This window comes from Rhyacophila brunnea, unplaced genomic scaffold (assembly GCF_057557595.1).
Source record: "Rhyacophila brunnea isolate RB1 unplaced genomic scaffold, BYU_Rbru_1.0 scaffold_6, whole genome shotgun sequence".
Classification (NCBI taxonomy): Eukaryota; Metazoa; Arthropoda; class Insecta; order Trichoptera; family Rhyacophilidae; genus Rhyacophila; species Rhyacophila brunnea.
In genome coordinates this window covers 30849162-30868466 of record NW_028233276.1, presented here as the reverse complement: position 1 = coordinate 30868466, position 19305 = coordinate 30849162, and the positions used below count along the sequence as shown (strand labels likewise).

The following is a 19305-nucleotide window of genomic DNA, read 5'->3' as shown; positions in this document are numbered from 1 at the left end:
TCTAGACTAGACTCTAGCTAGGCGGGAAGTTAGTTAAACAAGATTTGTATTGGACAAACAAGAATACGAGCTTTTTCTATAATCTAAGAATACGAGCTAATAAAAACGTGGTAATATAATGCAAACTACGCGACCATGAATGTACGTTCAATATTTTCGTTGCATTATTGGACACCGTTCGAAGCACTCACTATACTTCCCTTGAAGATACTGTCGCGTTTTTCTTCTTGTTTGCGAACTGCTTCGTTCAAATATTACCCTTCACCTATATGTCATCGTAATTCGGATCGAATGCAGTGTGTAGGGTTTTCAAATCTTAGTTTGTAGAAGAGTAAATCATTTATTTTATTCAACAGAAAAACCATGACATATTGCATTATCATTATATAGATGTAAAAAAAAATATAAAAAAACTAATAACTAGCCATTTAATTTAATTGTTATAAGTCATTTAATATTTCAAATTGATGTAAGTATTTATACAAAATCGTGACATATCATCGCTGACTACATATTAAATTAAATGTTACAGTCTGTTAAATTCAACACGAAACTAAACACGTCCAATCGACGTTATTATCAATAACTTTATACTTTTGAAGCACAATTTTATCGAGTCATCATTAGACACAGTTTGTGAAATCGTGACCAAATACTATTACGGCGCTTTAAAATATCTAAAACTATGGGCACAAGCTTTAAAATGATTTAATTTAAAATTGAAAGGGGTTTATATTATGCATTATTTATATTCATTTTACTTCACCTTATTGTTGAACGGTCTAGTTTAAGAAAAAAAAAATGCAAAATACAGAATGCTAATATAATGTACATGCATTAATTACCTAGTTTAATATCTTATCTCTGGTAGAACCAATGGATCTAGATGCTCCTCATAATGTTTATGAAGGAACCCGAATATGCAGATAAAATTAATATGCTGTACATTGGCACATCGAAACGTGGCGACATAGACAAGGATCGGACCAGCTTTAACGGTTTATTATAGAGACTTGTACGTTTGGTGTATTGTTACTTGCGATTTTTTATAATCTATCAACTTATTTTAAAAAATACGTTAAGCTTGTAACGCGAATGCATTGCGTTTTTATTTCATTGCATACGACATAAAAAATAAATCTCAAAACAGAAGACCGTGATTTTCGTTCTAGTCCAAGTGGACAATGATTTTGAGGACCATAATATCGTCACCATTCAGGCAAAAGTCACCAACCCTAAAAACATTGTTTTGAGATATCGCAATTTGAAAGTTTGAAAATGCAGGAAAATTCATTTTTTGATGTTTTTAAGGTTTTATCTACATCACATTATTTTCTCATGTCTTCTTAATAATTCATTTAAGGTACTTTTACTTTTTGATGCTAATTAAAACATCTGGAAGGTTTTGAAGGAGGCAAGGTAGCTCAATTATGGTTTGGTGACTTTTGCTTGTTTATTTCGTCATCACTGTACTGCATTTACGAGCAAACAAAAGTCACCTGATAGTGTACACGTCATGATGTCCGGAATAATTATCGTCTCAGGTAGACGAATCACAAAATAAACTTCGTTCCTCATATTATGTATACCTACCGTACACACTGTCCACCCGGTCTATTGCAGTATACAATTTAATACGGATTTCTACAACATATATCTCTATCAAGCTAATATATTTTTGCCGGAGAAATGATGATTTGATTTTTTTTCTCCTGCGGCATTACCGTTTTGCAGTGACGTCCTTTGACAAAATACCATTCATAGACAAACTGAAAATTCCTTATTCAAATCATAATTACCATTTCAATACAATTATTTTATTATTCTGTCATTTAGCGGAGTAGTATTTGCAGCTGAAAAAAAATTAACACGTTATTTATTTATTTATAAAATATTATATGCGTTATCAGACGATTTAGTAATGATTTTCAACAATTAATTGACCACCGGTCATTAATTGCTAAGCTGAATTTATTAATAGAAAAAATATTCAGCGATTCGTTCTTTATTGAAATTGCCGCCCTTAAAACAACTGCTACCCCTAAGCGGATCATAGTCTCTCTACAGTCGACCCCCACAGGACGACATTGGTTTTGTCCATCGTTACAAAGCTGATTAATAATTATTTAATGTAAATGATTAGATCTTGAGAGACACTGCATCCCATTAGCAGAGGTATTTCAATACTGTAAATATTATTTGCAAGCGCGCTCGGGCAATTTCCCGCCAATCATGGCAAATGTCAATAATAACTAATACCATTATAACTTATAACATAGACATGGATCGACGGAATGAAAACGTGTGGAGCCAGCACGTGCCATCTCTCTGGCGTCTTACTCCGTCTTGTAAGGGATCCTGGAGTTAAACCACTCTATTCGATACGATCATGAATCTTCTCAACCCAAAGGTACACTTCAGCGGAAAATACACAACTTTTATCTTAGAATAAATATTAATTTCAATTTTCGCCACAATAAACACAACTAAATCAATCTAAAAGGAAGGTAAATATGTCTGTAAAGCAGTGATTCCTAACTTTTTTTGTTTGGCTGAACCCTTGGGACATTTTTTAGAAACTATATCTTACACATAATAATGAGATAATCATTTAAATACTAAGCAAAATAATACAAGCCGTTGTTCACCTTTACCTTGAGAGTAGAAATAATTACAAGAAAAAAAGAACTTTTTATTAACGTTTTTAAATTTTCTGTTGAATTATTATAAAAACAAACAAACAAACAAACAAATATAGAATACTGAAATGTCATTTTGACATTTCATTTTGATTTCCATAGTAACGCACGTATATATTAATAATTTAGTTGCTATGACCACCCCCTTAGCAACCAATAATAGTGTTTTACTTTTTACGAAATTTTTTTCCGAAATAACTTTCGTTACAAAACAGAATTAACTGAAAATGAATTCAATTCTGCTTAAAGATGGCTAAAAGTATTAAAAGAATGCATTGGCATCGTGTTCTGATATATTCAAAAGTTACAACTATCTAGCTAGTCGGGAAGTTAGTTAAAAATCGATTGCAAGATTTGTACTGGACAAACAACCACCGGACAAAGAAGAATACGAGCTAATAAAAATGTTGTAAAATGGTGGACATGACAGCCTGCTAGCTTGTCGGTGATTGGTCGATATTGAACTTGTGGAGTTAGATAAAAATACGCTCGTGGACTTATTAGTTTTGAAAAATATTGTGGTTTCTGTAACTGATATCACATGTAAACAGTGGACTTTTTTGGGTTTGAAGTACACCATCCATTATGACCTGCAGATTTGTATAGGTACTCTATTAAACGCATTTATAAAAAGTAATTCTTTTCAATATGTGGACTTTACGACGTTTGATATCAATCAACACAATATATCTACATAAGATCCAGATAAAAAATATAAAATATACGTGTCAAGCAGTAGGCAATGATAAACCGAGGCAACATGCCGCTTAGCCACTCTTTAAGTAGACAAAAAACAGAATGCACCCAGCATATTAGCGCCGCAGGATTTTTTTAACGGGATTGTAATTTTAACATATCTTTTATTTAATAATGAATAAACACACACTAAGTATTGCATTAGTATTGTAATAAATGATTTATGTGCTTTAACTATAATGTTATCGGGCAAATTTTAAACGCTTTAACTGAAATAAAACAGTATGTAGTCGGCGGGGACCTTCATTACACAACTGGATTCCTAAATTAAACGTAAAAATACATAATTGTTTTATAAAAAGATCTGGTTAAACCTTTTTCCATCACCAAATTTGTTTCAAGATAAGTATATTTAAAGACGAATTAATTTATTGGGGACACGAACAATAATTTAAATCTATATTCTACGATCAAAAATAAGTCAATTAAATTTACCACCCTTCACAGTAACTATTATGTGATATAATATTCAAAGTTAGATTCTTCAAGCTGTATAAAATGTTTATTAATAATTGAATATCGGTCCTGCTCATTATTAATTTATGAGAAATATGTAGGCACTAGACATTGTGTTATTTTAAATAACTGTGTAGATATTTTAATACAATTTTACAGAACCAAAGTAAACTATAAAATAGAAAACAATTTAAGCCTTTATTTACAACAAAGAAAATAATTGTATATTAAAGGCACCCTCACACAATTGGTTTGTACTCGTAAATTTACCTTGTAATTAATTGAAGAAAAGTGTCTACATTTCGAAGAAAGATTATTTTTCCACATATGTACCTACTACAAATTTAACAGTAGGTATAATATTAAATTCTACATGTTAATTACTTTTTCTTATAATTAATTAGCTTGTGGGTATTTAGGACAGTTCAAATTTGTAATTAAAAGTCGTGGAATTTTAAATAATTTATAACAACTAAACTAAACGATAGGTAACTGTGCATTATAGCATATAGCTAACCACCGTAACCATTATCAAATAAGTATATATTTCGAATAAATTATCTACCATTGCTTTTAAATTAATTTCGAATCTCAAATGTACATAACTTATTTATAGAAGCAAGCCTAAAGCTATCGGTTTTTAAGCTTTGATAATCGATGTCTCCGCTTTAACTTATGGATACACTGGTACGACTGCGTTACGAACTGTCCTTCAGATGCAGATAAAATCCGTACGGAATTCGACCTTTCCCCTATAGCGATGCTACAAACGCGGTCTACGCGTTGCAGGTCTCACATGACCAAAGTAAAGTGACAATTTTGTGCTATACCTACTATGCGGAAGCGTGAAACTTGTACATAACATCGTATCGGCAAATAATTGACCAATAATGACAGTGAAATAAGGCCTCAATAACAATATTAATTTAATAGGTACAAACGACTTGACAGTTACGAGCACTTACCTACTCGCTAACATACCTCATTAAGTCATTACTAACATATTATTATAGTCATTCAGAATTTTATATAAATTTTCTTCCGTCTTCCCCTTGTAGTCCGGTGTTTTTTATTAAGAATTTTGAAGTCTTTTATTTAGACATGCATTTGATCTCAATCCTATACGGCCGTCGGTTTCTAACAACAGCCAACGATGAACTGTGATACGGCCAACTGCATACGCACAATTTTCCAACCACGTTAGAGTATGTTATGTTTTGTAGGCGGAAATGCTTACTTTACATGTTTTTTTATATTCCTGACCCGAAATCATTTACATGCCTGGTTCGTAGAATCGATAGAAACAGCTTCATGCTACTTAGCGCGATTCAAATGGGAAATTAAGTGATCAACAGACAGCCTCGCGAATGCCTAAATACGGAGTAGCCCCAAAACCTATTCCATAATCGCTTTCGCGCAGGCAAATCACGTTCCGCGTGCTAAACAGAGCCAATAAAAATGAGCACGTGTCCTGAAGTTGGGTGGGGAGCTGCGCCGAACTACCGGTCACGTCTCGCGCCCAATGCGCATGCGCTCGTGAGATGTATCCGTCGAGGGTGCTTAATGATGGACGTCAATTATCGGCGCGGGACGTGGAGGCGGGTGCTGCCTCAACATGGCATGGAAATATTATATATTATCTAAGCTGGCTAATGCCAATGGACTTGCTGATTGTTACATCAACACCGAGACAAGAGAACTCACTTTCGCAAGGACTTGGAGGCAGAAAATCTGTGTCGATATAAAAGTGAGTTGACTATGTTGCGGGAATTAATACCAGTGGCGATTAAGACTATACACTAGGCCAGGGGTCGGCAGAAGCGGCTCGCGAGCCACATGCGGCTCTTCAGACATAAACTCCAATTTCACCTTATCTCAAGCAGCATTATAACTTATGAGTTTATGAGATAGAACCGCCGAACAAACTTTGACTCGTACGGCATACTCTCTACCCTTAGAATATAGAAAAATATCTCTACCACTCTTTACTCTGCGTCCTCTCAGAGTAAATGTCAATGAACTTAACTGGACACCATTCGATACAGATGCTGGTTCACTCCAGATGGAGTTAATAGATTTAAAAAGCGAGGAACTGTGGAGCAACAAATTCACAGACCTGACCAGCCGCTTGGAAGAACTTGAAAGAGAGAAATCAAATATGATTTCTCAGCACAAGTGGAGAGCTATAAAATAACTGCCTAAAATAGAAAATAATATTTGATACATGGAATAGTTTGCCTGAAACATGACGTGTTAAAAAAACTAGCTTTTGGAATTCTCACAATCTTTGGCTCTACATATACCTATATGCGAACAAACATTCTCATCTATGAACCAAATAAAAAATAAACTTAGAAGCAGAATAATGGATGAAAATTTACAATCATGAATTCAATTAAAAATAAGTAGCTATTTGCCAGAAAAGCTATCAAAAGCTATAAAAGCGATGCATGGACGCCGTTCCAATTAATTCTTTTAATAAAAAATCTTGAACTTTTTTCCCCTAAAAATCCATATACATAATATGTATATTACATAATATGTGCGGCTCTCTGGTACTTTTGTTATCCTGTTTCGTTGACAATTTGGCTCTTCTCGCTTGATAAACTGCCGACCCCTGTACTAGGCTATTCTTTTTAAAACCTACATTCTTACAAAAATAATATTTAATTGCACATTAACATATTTAAATACTAACTTAATTATTTTATATTCTACAAAAAATATAATTTTCCAATGACTTTCAAATTACACAAGCACCTCTTGTTTCGATTTTGTATGAGAAATTTTATTTCTGCTTCGATTTATTCAACTCAATCTAAAAGCGGCGGAGGGTTACGACTTCCATGCTTCACCGGTAGAGGCGCTAGTTTGTAGTAAGTATGGCTTTTTAGAAGATTAAATTAACATAATAAATATAAGCTTCATCTTACCTTGATGTGATATGAACCTGAAATCATTCTCGATGTCATCATCCCCTTCGGCTATGGCCTCTCTTGAAATCAATAAGAGTGCAATGGAAGCCAAGACCACGAATGATTTTCTTGTAGCCATCGTACTGTGTGGTCTGGAAACAAATTAAAATATTGCTATTAGTATTTATATATTCATAAATCGTTTGCATTCGCAAAAAGATCCTCAATCCCCCACAGATCCAAGGTCACGTATTGTGCAGATACACAATACGTGACCATGGGCCAGCAAGCTGCTTGTCATTATAATACACTGAATATTAAATAAACATTTTGATTGTACTAAATCCAAGCCAATCGGATTTTCTTATCGTTATTTTGGTGGTGTTATATCGGTATTTGGTTTTTCGGACCCTGCGATTACCTGTATTAATGGCACTCAACTCGAGCAAGTCAGCAGCTACGTCTATCTCGGACAGCAGGTGTCCATAGACGGAAGCATGCACGATGAAATTGCTCGAAGAACAAAGCTGGGATGGAGTGCTTTCGGACGTCTGAATAGTATCTTCAAGATTGACCTACCAGTATGTCTTAAGCGTAGGGTGTTCAACCAATGTGTGCTACCCGTGCTCACGTATGGCTGAGAGACGTGGACCCTCAACACGAGAGATGTCCAAAGGCTAAGAGTCGCACAGCGAGGCATGGAGAGGTGTATGTTGGGCATCACGCGAAAGGACCGTAAGAGAAACGAATGGGTTAGGAAGCAGACAGGAGTACGCGATGTAATAGAAGTTGCCAAACAGCTGAAATGGAGATGGGCGGGGCACATTGCTCGCCGAAAGGACGGCCGCTGGACAAATGTTGTCATCCAGTGGTACCCAAGGGGCACGAAACGGCCACAGGGTCGCCCTGAAAGCCGCTGGATTGACGAACTGGTAAAGTTCGGCGGAAATACGTCGCAGCGAATTACACAGGACCGAGAGAGTTGGAAGAAGCTTGGGGAGGCCTTCGTCCAGCAGTGGATTGACCCCGGCTGATGATGATATCGGTATTAATTGGAATTTCGAGTGTTCGCAAAGTCATGTTTTTTTCTATTATATTACTAATCAAACGAATGACAAAACAGGACACAGAGCTGCAAAATCTTCAAAAACCGTATGTTGCTCCGCGTTGGACTTAGCGGAATGAAAAACAATACAGTCAAATTACAGTATATTATCTAAATAATAAAAAAAACGAAATGGCTACGTACATAATCCAATATTATTATAAAACAAATGAATAGTGCTTTCACTTCTTCAATATGACCGAAACATTTGAAATAATTTTGTTCGGGATGGCCTTTTAAAAACGTTATACTTAAATTATTTACCTATGGGGAATGGGTCACTTACATACGAACGTAAGTGTTCTGCAGCCCTATGTTCTAACTGGTGATATGAAGTCACCCGACGACATGACGTAATTGTGACGTCAGCCAATACACGCTCGAGGCAAGCCGTCCAACGCACACGGCTCACCATAGATATTATTATGCTGAAACACCTATTTGTGTATGGGGACAATGGATAATGCCACTATTTTAGTGGCGTTATTTTCTCGAATGCTATTATCACTCCGGTAGTACGTCACAATGATGTCATATGACGTCATGTCGACCGGGCGACTACAACTCGCAAGTTCTAACATAAGGCCCCTGGCCAATTACATTGTTAGGTTTATTCTGATTGATCAGGACGATTAGGTCATTCAATTAAAATCTCCTTGAATGCGTTCACGAAGAACGCTCTGATTCGCCCCTGTTTTAAAAGTGTCCACGAATGCCAGGGTGTAAATGAGAATTATTAGAAACGTAGCCTTTTAATAATGACAGCCATGACATGAGTCAGTCATGACATATAGAAGATGGTGAACGACTGATCGACAGCATCTGATTCATAAAATTTTATCGGTCATACATGAACGTCGCACGTTAAGTACACAGTTTTATCACAGTTCAGTTGCGTTTCAGTTAATAATAATTTTGAATTGAAAAATCGCAAATCTCTTTAATAAATTATTTATTTTTAATAAATTACATTTATTCTGATAAAATTGCCACTGTGTACGGCCAGTGGGTAATATTGATGCATCCAATTAAGAGACTTGACAGCCTCAATCAATAAAATTATGGAAGCTGTGACGAAAACGCGATTAATTTCGTAATTAATAAGCGCATCCGAACAATAAATTCATGATTAATGAACTGAACATAATTTAATAAAATACGACACTATCAACATAACAAATAGCTCATCGTAAATTTATAATTTTAATATTGAAGAAGTCTTTCGATAAAACATAATGAATTGCGTTAAAAGGAAGTTTAAATTTGAAAATGGTCGCTTGCTGTTAATAATTAATTATACGTAAAGTATCTACTGAGGTTTAAAAAGTAAAAGTTACATAAATTCGCATAACATTATTTTGTCAACACGTTCATTATAATATCTTCGATTTTCGTCTAATTAAATATTATATAATACAATATTCGGTATACTTTTTAATGAAGTTCTTAATTGACTCGTAACTTTTGAAAAATTGCAACATTTTGCGTTCTGTATTTACTACGATAGTCTAGTACAGGGATTGCGAACCTATCACGCAAGATGATTTTGCATGGCACGCAAATGTCTGATTTTGAAGAGAAAATAAATATTACAATATTTAAACAATGTTTTTTTATAAAAAAAAATGACAAATAAATATATAAGTACCTACTTAAGTACTTACTTATATATAATATTAAAACATATTGACGACATAGCCATGCGTATTTTCTTCGGTTTTCATATTATGTTTAGTTACCAATCGATGCGGAAACGAAAACGACAAAACTCATGCATAAATAATGACAAATCGCATTGTATAAAAAATTGTTGGCAAATTTAAAGAATCATTACGTTTAATGTAAATATGTATACGATTGCATGGGTCGGTCTTTAGGATCGGGGAATTAAAAATAAAAAATATACAATCAAGAAAAATATACAATATGAAATTAATTATCGGCAGTCATTCAAATAATATAATAACTGCTTGTTATTTTACCTCAAACATAATCTCTAAAAATGGAAAACTGCTCAGTGATGGAGAATATAATATGAAAGATGAGTGGTTTAAAATGTTTAAATGCTTCCACGACCTCTTTAAGTAATTTGAAAACAAGGAAAAAATAAAAGATATGCCTTCGGCTAGAAATACGGTGAAAGATAGAATATCAAGAACTCAATAATTGTAATTTTAAACCTTTTTAATGGAATTCTTAAAAACTGTTTTTTTAGAAAACTAAAAAAAAATTCTCGCTATAAAAAAAACTGCTTGGCACGTCAGACAGTCGAAAAATATTATTTGGGAAATTTTGTCACGCGTACGTAAAAAGGTTCGCCATCCCTGGTCTAGTAGGTACTAGTAGTATAAGGCATAAAGCCCACCAAAAAAGCGCTCGATGCGCTCACTACTGAGTAGGCCCCCTCCCACCCGCGCATTACCCTTCACCTATGTAATAAGGGACCCAAGAAGCACAAAATAATTATTATTATCAGCGTCTCTCATAACAAAGCAATAAAAATATTAAATTATTTCGGGGCTTGTAATTAATATTCACGATGACATTATTCTACCAGCGAAATATCGGACACGCAATAAAATTAAACAATGAGTTCTCTGTTATTAAATAATGGCTTCTCGCCCGTCGATCGACGACGCTTCCAGAGCGTGATTTTGCTCGCCGCGTTCAATGAATGGACTACGTTGTATTTTCGTTCATTCGTATCGCCGAGAAGCCAAAAAACGATGACTCATGGGGCGGGCGCGCATAATGCGTCGTCAAATCCAGTGTGCGCTGGCGTATTTGATTACGTTGTATTTTCGATGATTTACGCGCCACCTGTGAAATTTTGCGCGAGAGCCCCACTTGCTGCGTTAAGTGGGTTTTACGCCTAAGATACGTCTCGACATCATGTTATGAAGTATGCAATTGCAATTTGAAAGTTTGACATGCTCTCTAAAATCAAGCACGTCGCTAATTTCTTTGTGCTTTATGTGCACGTTCTTATCGGATGACCTTGATTTTTTTTCTAGCATGCATATCTATACATAGACACAATCCGTTATTAACTCTAAATACCTAAGCTATCTACTTACCAACTTTTGACAGCAACCTCACGAATATAATTTACCTATGGCAATTTAATATCCCATAGATAACTATAGAAATAACAAAGAAATTCTTGTCTACGATACTTATTAAATTCTATTTTTTTTTTTATTAATACTTATTTCGGTTGACACTTCATTATCTAGCTAGATTCTAGATTATACAAGTTTCTTTCAAACTACATAATATTACAACACTATTGTTAGTTATAATTTTAATTATAAATCGTTACATTAACTACGTTACATTGTTCAATTAAAAAAAAAGCTAAAATAAGGCACATACGGGTGTACATATTATAAAGACCCCAAGAGGTTTCCCAAACTATGGGTCGCGACCCACCAGTGGGTCGCAAGCGAATATTGAGTGGGCCCTCGCCACTGTATACATGCATTTAAAAAAAATTGATATTTCATTCAGCTATTTATAATTCCTAAAAATTGAAATAAACTTAAGTTACGGAAAATATTGTGATAAAATAATAATATTTTATCACAATATTTATTATTATAAAAATAATAATTTCAAGTCGACTTACCAACTAGTATGTCAACAAAAGCAAGTGAAGAACTCATTGATTTATCAGAAGATACGTCACTGAAAAATAGTTTCAATCGTAAACAGTTAACGAAATTCTGGCTCTCAGTTGCTGATAATTATTCTTGCCTGTTCGATGAAGCTATGAAAATCTTCCTCCTCTTTACTACCTCATATCTATGTGAGGTCGGATTTTCGGCTATGGTTAACATTAAAACTAAATACCGAAATAAATTGCATATATCAAACTCACTGCGATTAAAAGTAACTAAAGTTGAAGTTGATGCTAAATCTGTAATGAAGAAAAATAAGAAACAAATACATCCCTCCCATTGAAATAACTTTGTAAAAAAACCTTGCAGGTGTAGGTATTTAATTAATATTTGTTTTTATTTAAGTTGTGTTTCTTATTTCTACAGTCTTTCATTCATATTGGTAACACTTATAAAAAATATTTTTTTTATTTCAATTAGAACAAATAAGACAGCATTAAGTAGTTCCACGACTCGCCACTAGGGAATCTGAACATTACCAATATGTATGCCCTCTTTTATCTAAGACAGCTAAGAGGTGGGTCCCAAGATTGGAAATTTTTGTTAGATGGGTCGGAGCCCAGTCAACTTTGGGAACCACTGGTTTATGGTATAATTATTTCTGTCTGAGTATAATGAACTGAAACTTTCTTCCGATATATATATATATATGAGTTTAATTTATATTTAGAATAATTTATGTCTCTATTAAACCGCGTTATCAACACCTAACTAAACGTTATGTTCACGCCGAACGACTGTCAAAAGAAATAGTGAAATAAAATTGATTTCAAATTAAGATAACAGTCAAGTGCTCTATAAATAATAACATGATATAATTGAAGAGGCGTCAGAGTAAATAAATATTTTTTATTTCATTTATTTCTATCATACATTCCATCATAATATAAAAATGGAGGTGTTAATTTGTAGTGGGATACATTTAGATTTAGACATATAATTCAGTTGCATTAACCTCTATAGATACGTCGTCTTGATTGCACGGAAAAATAAAACAGATTATTATTATTACTTTGTAATGTTACATGATTATAATAATTAATACCATCGACTGACAGTACATAGTCGATGGAATTTGAATTTAAATTTTAACTGTATTATGTTTTGTACTATTACAATATGTCAGTCATTTTTGCGACCCGGGTTACATCTTATGGATTATAAACCTGAACATTATTTATTTGTATCTATTCGATATATTTGGTGACAGGTTTCAATACTCAATTGTAGTAAGTTGACATTTTACCTAGTTCCATTGTTTATGACACAAGAAAACTGGCGAGCGACAGGTTTTCTTGGAGACACCGTGTGGTATCCAAATACTCCAACTAAGGCATAAAGCCCATTGACGCAGCGAGTGGGGCGCTCGCGCAAAATTTCTACAAGTGGCGCATAAATCGTCGAAAATACAACGTAATCAAATACGCCAGCGCACACTGGATTTGACGACGCTTTGTGCCCGCGTGCCGCATGAGTCACCGTTTTTCGCTTCTCGGCGATATGAATTAACGAAAATACAATGGAGCCATTCATTGAACACGGCTAGCAAAATCACGCTCCTCGAAGCGTCGTCGATAAGACGGGCGAGAAGCCATTATATAAGAACAGTGTACGCTTTGTTTAGTTATTGCGTGTCCGATATTTAATTACAAGCCCCGAGAAATAATATAATATTTTTATTGCTTTGTTATGAGAGACGCTGTAATAATAATTACTTTGTACTTCTTGGGCCCCTTATTACATAGGTCAAGGGTTGTGATTATGGTTATGATTATACGCTTCTTACGCCGACTGCGCCCGCTCGTCCGTCTTGGTGGGCTTTATGCCTAAGGGCATGGTCAAAGAAGAAGAAGAGTTGCATTTTAATATGCTTGCTAAATATAAACAGGATGACAGTGGGTATCTAAAGTATTTCGGTATTTCCAAACACTTAAATTTCGAACACTACATTTTATACTTGCCGGCTTACTTGGCAATGATCCTTTCACGTTATTTGAATATATTATTTTGTATATAAACGAGAAATTATTTTGTGCTATATCACTATGTCAGTTGTGTTTCAATCGCTTTATCAACTATAAATACCTACCGAAATTTACGTTCGAGTTTATGTAATGTGTTAATAATTATTATTGAAGGCTATTTATTATACCTCAGTTGAGGCATGGTCTAAAAAGATCGTGCGGTAGGCGATGCGCGGATTGTGCAAATGACGCGTGCCGAACGAAATATAGTTTATCATATAAATCCAAAATGCGTCCATTAAATGTTCTATTAGTAACAATAATAATATATTCATTGACATGTTTCCTTTTTCAAATGGGTAACGTTTTTTAGTAATCATTACACGATTTAAGAATTATTACCCCCGTCGCCATCACGAAACAAATTGACGTGTTCACAGCTCGACGTTCGCTCTCCGATTGCCAGCGAGTCCAAAATTTCGTCACACCTATAGTTGAAAATTATTTGCCGTTTCACGGAACTACCGTCTTAATGCTATGTGGTCGGGATAGAAAGGGGGCTATGTAATGTGAAAAAAGCCCAGTTGACAAAATTCCGAACTATAAACACTGAATAGTGGTGGGAAATTTTAACGGAAAATTCGGATATCGAATTTATCGGAGTGATAAGGAATTTTATTAAGGTTTCAAATGTAAAATATTTTTGAGTATTTTGAGTACTATAGTTTGGACGAGGGCTTCATTGAATATAAAAAAACTAACAAACACTATCTACAGTTACACATCTGTATACCAGAGGTAAACTACGGTAAATCCAAAATGACAACTTCACAGGAGACGAATTTGTGATTTTTGGAACTTTCAACTTGTGGCATTCATAAATGGAAAAATATAAAATGTATCTATTTATCAAAACCTTTTTGTCTGTTTACCGCTGTAGTTTGATTATAAGATTCATCAAAAGAATTGTATGTTTTCTTACTGTTGTTTACCTCTAATAGTTATGGAGTTACAATGACATTTTTAATTTTTAACTTTTATAATAAGAGTAATATGAGTTGCAGCTGTTTACCACGTATGCAGGTAGTCTTAATTCAATGAAAACAAATACATTCGACTGACAAAGTTATGTGTGTACTATTTATTTCAGATCTTGCCAGTCTACCTCTACCCTTCGCCCCTGATATATACATAAATATATATATATATATATATATATATAAATTCTTAACCGAGTACATTGTTACCGTTATCAAAATATAAAAAATAATAGTAAATAAAGATAAGCTTGCAACTTACGATTAAACACACGAAAGGCAAATAACACTGATCGTGCTACGACTGCTACGTATAACATACACAGAGACTGATATACTGATAATAATAATATAACACTTAACTGATAACAGATAGTTGTATCTACAAGTAAACGTTTCATCTAGATTAATTTATTAAAACTGGGTAATAAAAGCATACAGAATGATCGTCAAAAATCTTACAGGTAAGATTGTATGGCAAATCCATGTTTAACCTTATCATTGTCAGTCAATTATTCTTACAAGGGTAGGCCAGCTATTTTTGGAATAAAATAAATCCCTACAAGAAAAAGTCACCGCACGCCACTGGTAGGTTACCCAACTGTATATTAATTTTAAATTAAATAAAATTTAAATCATTTAATGCTAGTTAAGAGAAAGGTCGTAAGTTAAAATTGGTGTATTTTTAAAATATGAAAAAATTCCAACCAATTTCAAAATATCGTCTCTGTTCTGGCAGAACACACTAACTGGAGAATACTAGTTTTGAGTAATTTGACTTTGAAGTTGTTAAAATGTTTGAAATAGTCTATCATGTGAGTTTATTAAGTAATCGTAAAGGATGACTTTAAAATAAAGACTGTTTATTTATTAAGAAGGTTTCCAGACGGTAAAGCTTTGAAATAAGGTACATTTTGGTACTTATAACTAACTCAGTATGTCATTTTTTCGAATTAGTGTCTTCTGCCAGAACAGTGACAATATTTTCCCACATTTTTTAAAATATTAATACCGGTTTCGTATTACACGAGTATGTAAGTATTTCAGCACAAAGAATATTATTATTATTTTTATGATAAGCCATATCGGTAGCTGACCAACAAATAGGTATCGTAAAAACCTATAACGTATTTTAGAAACCCTATCAGCAAATAAAAGCAGTTGCCTGAATGTAATAATATTTTCATACGATATTTCTTTATTATTAATAAAATAACATATGAAAATATTTACCACTCGATATGGTAAGACGTGTTGTGTATGTTGAAATCTGAAATTAATATTCCAAGAATCCGTTGTTTTTTTACGCCTACCTATACACTGTACAGTATAAAATAATACAGAATGATTGAAGACTACTGTAATTTTTTTTTAAATAACGATGACAGATTTCTCATACAGGTGTTATCAGTTAATTAAATAATATAGTCGACTGCTTCCTATCATTTATTTAAAGATAAGATTCTAGGTAGAGTACCTAGCTACATACTTACCTACATTAAAGTGACTACATCAACATTTGAATCAAAACTAAAACTCAGTGGAAATTATATTATAGTGGTAATATTTCTAAAATGTGATTTTATCAATTAGGTATCTAAGATAGTCTGACGACAATATAATTAATCCTTCGCCGCTTTGAACAAGTTTAATTCAAATACTAAGAAAAAATAGATTAGAAGTTTCTATGCCAAGAGATATTTATTTTTCAAACGATAAGAACGATTACGATTTGTGAATAAGTTAATTAAGAAACCTACATAATAAATGTAAAACAATGAGATACACACCGTAAATCATACATGAGGATTTTTCCATGCTTATTCCACTAAATTTACTCATTAAATTATTATAAAGACAACCTAAAATTTGCTACGTTTTCCTGTTAAGTTAATTGGTCACACTCAAATTTTCACCGCTTGCCGTACGTATATCAAGAGATTTGAAATTCGATACATAGATGCATATGCAGTAAAAATATACTCTATTAAAATTTGGGAGCGGTCCGGTACCATATATGGCGTGTATATATATAGCATTGGCGAAAGGTGTAGATGGGCTGTAAGATCCGACATAAATAGTACACTCATACTTAGTGCAAGAACGTAGTGGTCGCGCGGGGGCGGCGCGGCGGCGTCTTGAGAAACTCAAACGTATAACCATGTGTAAAATGTTCGTAGACAGTGTGTTTTTTGGGGCATAATTAATACACATGGTTATACGTTTGAGTTTCACAAGACGCCGCCGCGCCGCGCCCGCCAAATGACTACGGACGAGCACGTAGAATTGGGTATTTCCCGAGAAAATTTCAATCTCATTCGGGATTTCCCGAAATGATGAAATTTTGAATTCTCAAGATTCGGGATTTCCAGAAAAGAATTCTCGAGAAATCGGGGAATTTAAAAAAAACCTGTAACAATCCTAAAATCAGTGTAAAAACAGACAAATTCCAAAAAAATCTGATTTTTATGTAAGAAGACAAACAAAATAGAAGTAGGAAAACAAAAATAATCCAAAACATTACTTATTAAAATAGGATTTCAAAAAACACAGACTGTCAATCGCTGCGTCTGACAATCGCGTACGCTTTTCAGACACAAAATTCCTCGATGTTGCAAAAATTGCGCTCATTTTGAGTCGACGTTGGCTTAAATGGCCCGATCAGTCCTTGAACGTTTTATGTTTTCTGTCCACTTTTTTCATATTGAAAATCGTTTTTTTTTCAATTAATATTTGATAATAAAGAAATGCCGAATCCCGAGAAAAGATTCTCGAGATCCGGGATTTCCCGAAATGTTAAAAATTTCAATTCTCACTTTCATTGGCAGATTGCGTCTGGCCCGATCGTCTACCACGACTGTCAAAATCTATTGTCTATTGCTTTCAAGGATCGGGTGTGATCGTGAATAAAGTGGGATAAATTCTATTTTCCGTCATCCCGATCCAAGAGAAGATTTCTGAGAACGTACTGTTATGCATTAGATCGATACGTCGATAAGAGATTCTTATTAGAGAAACCGCAACTTCCTGTGATAACAATAGCATCCTCTGATATCAATAATATTGTCAATTTAAATATTGATTCATTTATTCTAATTAATTCTAGAAAACCACAAAACAATAATATCATGTTATTTGTGTTTGATAATTGGAAACATCTAGAACATTATTCAATCTATATATGAACCATTGTACACGTAATGAGTTTGTTAGTTCTTTGTCGACCATTGTACCTATAGTATGTAAGTTGGCTTTCTGTCAATTGTAATAAATCTGTATTACTTGTAATTTATCACCGTTTAATAAATCAAACATCTATCAAAAGTTCTTCTATTTTCGATTTGATATCTCCTGTGAATATTTCCGCCCTCTTTCGCTATTCCTGACAAAACAAAAGAGACTTTTACAGAGTCCTATTTCATAGTCCTCTGTATAATAATAATAAAATAGCAAATAATACCTTACAAGTATAAAGACTATTTAATTTCGTATATTACGAAACCTAAAAGACTTAGTGAAAGTGATTAACTATCTTACTTAAACTATTCCACTTTTTGGGGACGTAACAGTACGAAGATATCCGAACACCGCCCACTAGGTTAGACAGCTCAGTTTTGACGTAAATTTGCTCGGGTTACTGTTCAGTAAAGCCACCAATCTAACGAAGAAATAGTTTTCGGTCAACCTATATTTTTAATAATAGCAACACTATGTTTGTTACTAATCAAAAACAAGGACCAACGCGATTGAATCGTTACGTATAATTGCAAATAGTGTAAAAACGTTGGCCACGACAGTCGGCGTGGATCCTTGGATCGGGTTGGGTCTGCGCGTCTGCCAATGTAATTAAGCCTTAATATATTTCTCATGGACGGTTTCCGGATAGAAATGTCAACAACACGTGTGTGTCATCGATCTACTTTTCGAGATTGCCTTGAGAGATTTCCCGAGACTTGATTTCTTGCTATTAATACGCGTTGTCGTTTTACGAACGAGGATAAGTACCACTGTCATCGTATTCTGTTTTTGAATATACTCGTAAGCCCATCGAAAGCCCAACGTATTTGTGATGTCCTTTCCTGGTGTTCCTCGTCCAGTAATAATACAATCCCGGACAAGTCAACAGATATATACCTAGGTTAACATGTTTTATTCGAATTAATGTGTTCTGACATGATGCTTCGAGTGTGCGTAAAAGCCAATCCGTGTGAAATTCTGAATACTATAAAAAATGTCGTGTCTGTTGGTTTACGTGTCTGCAGCCCTATGTTCTAACTAGTGATATGAAGTCACCCGACGACATGACGTAAGTGTGACGTCAGCCAATACACGCTCGAGGCAAGCCGTCCAACGCACACGGCTCACCATAGATATTATTATGCTGAAACACCTATTTGGGACAATGGATAACGCCACTATTTTAGTAGCGTTATTTTCTCGAATGCTATTATCACTCCGGTAGTACGTCACAATGATGACATATGACGTCATGTCGACCGGGCTACAACACTCGCAAGTTCTAACATAAGGCCCCTGATACGCTGGGTGTCTGAAGATATGAATCAACTTTACTACTACACCCAATGACATATTAAATGGACAACTCACTTCATACCCGGCGCGCACGAGAAATTGTGCATGAAAGTCATTCACAGATGTATGGGTAGATGTCACGTGACCATATGACGTATCC

General features: G+C 34.3%; 1 protein-coding gene across 1 annotated transcript in view; it reads right to left on the bottom strand.

Moving 5' to 3' along the window:
• Positions 1-19305, bottom strand: part of Sema5c (Semaphorin 5c) — a 459820-nt gene that overhangs the window by 205050 nt on the left and 235465 nt on the right. Inside the window, exon 3 of the mRNA XM_085957163.1 lies at positions 6845-6978. Coding sequence (XP_085813289.1) covers positions 6845-6965 — 121 coding nt within the window. The 5' untranslated portion in view covers positions 6966-6978. The remainder of the gene's footprint in view (positions 1-6844; positions 6979-19305) is intronic.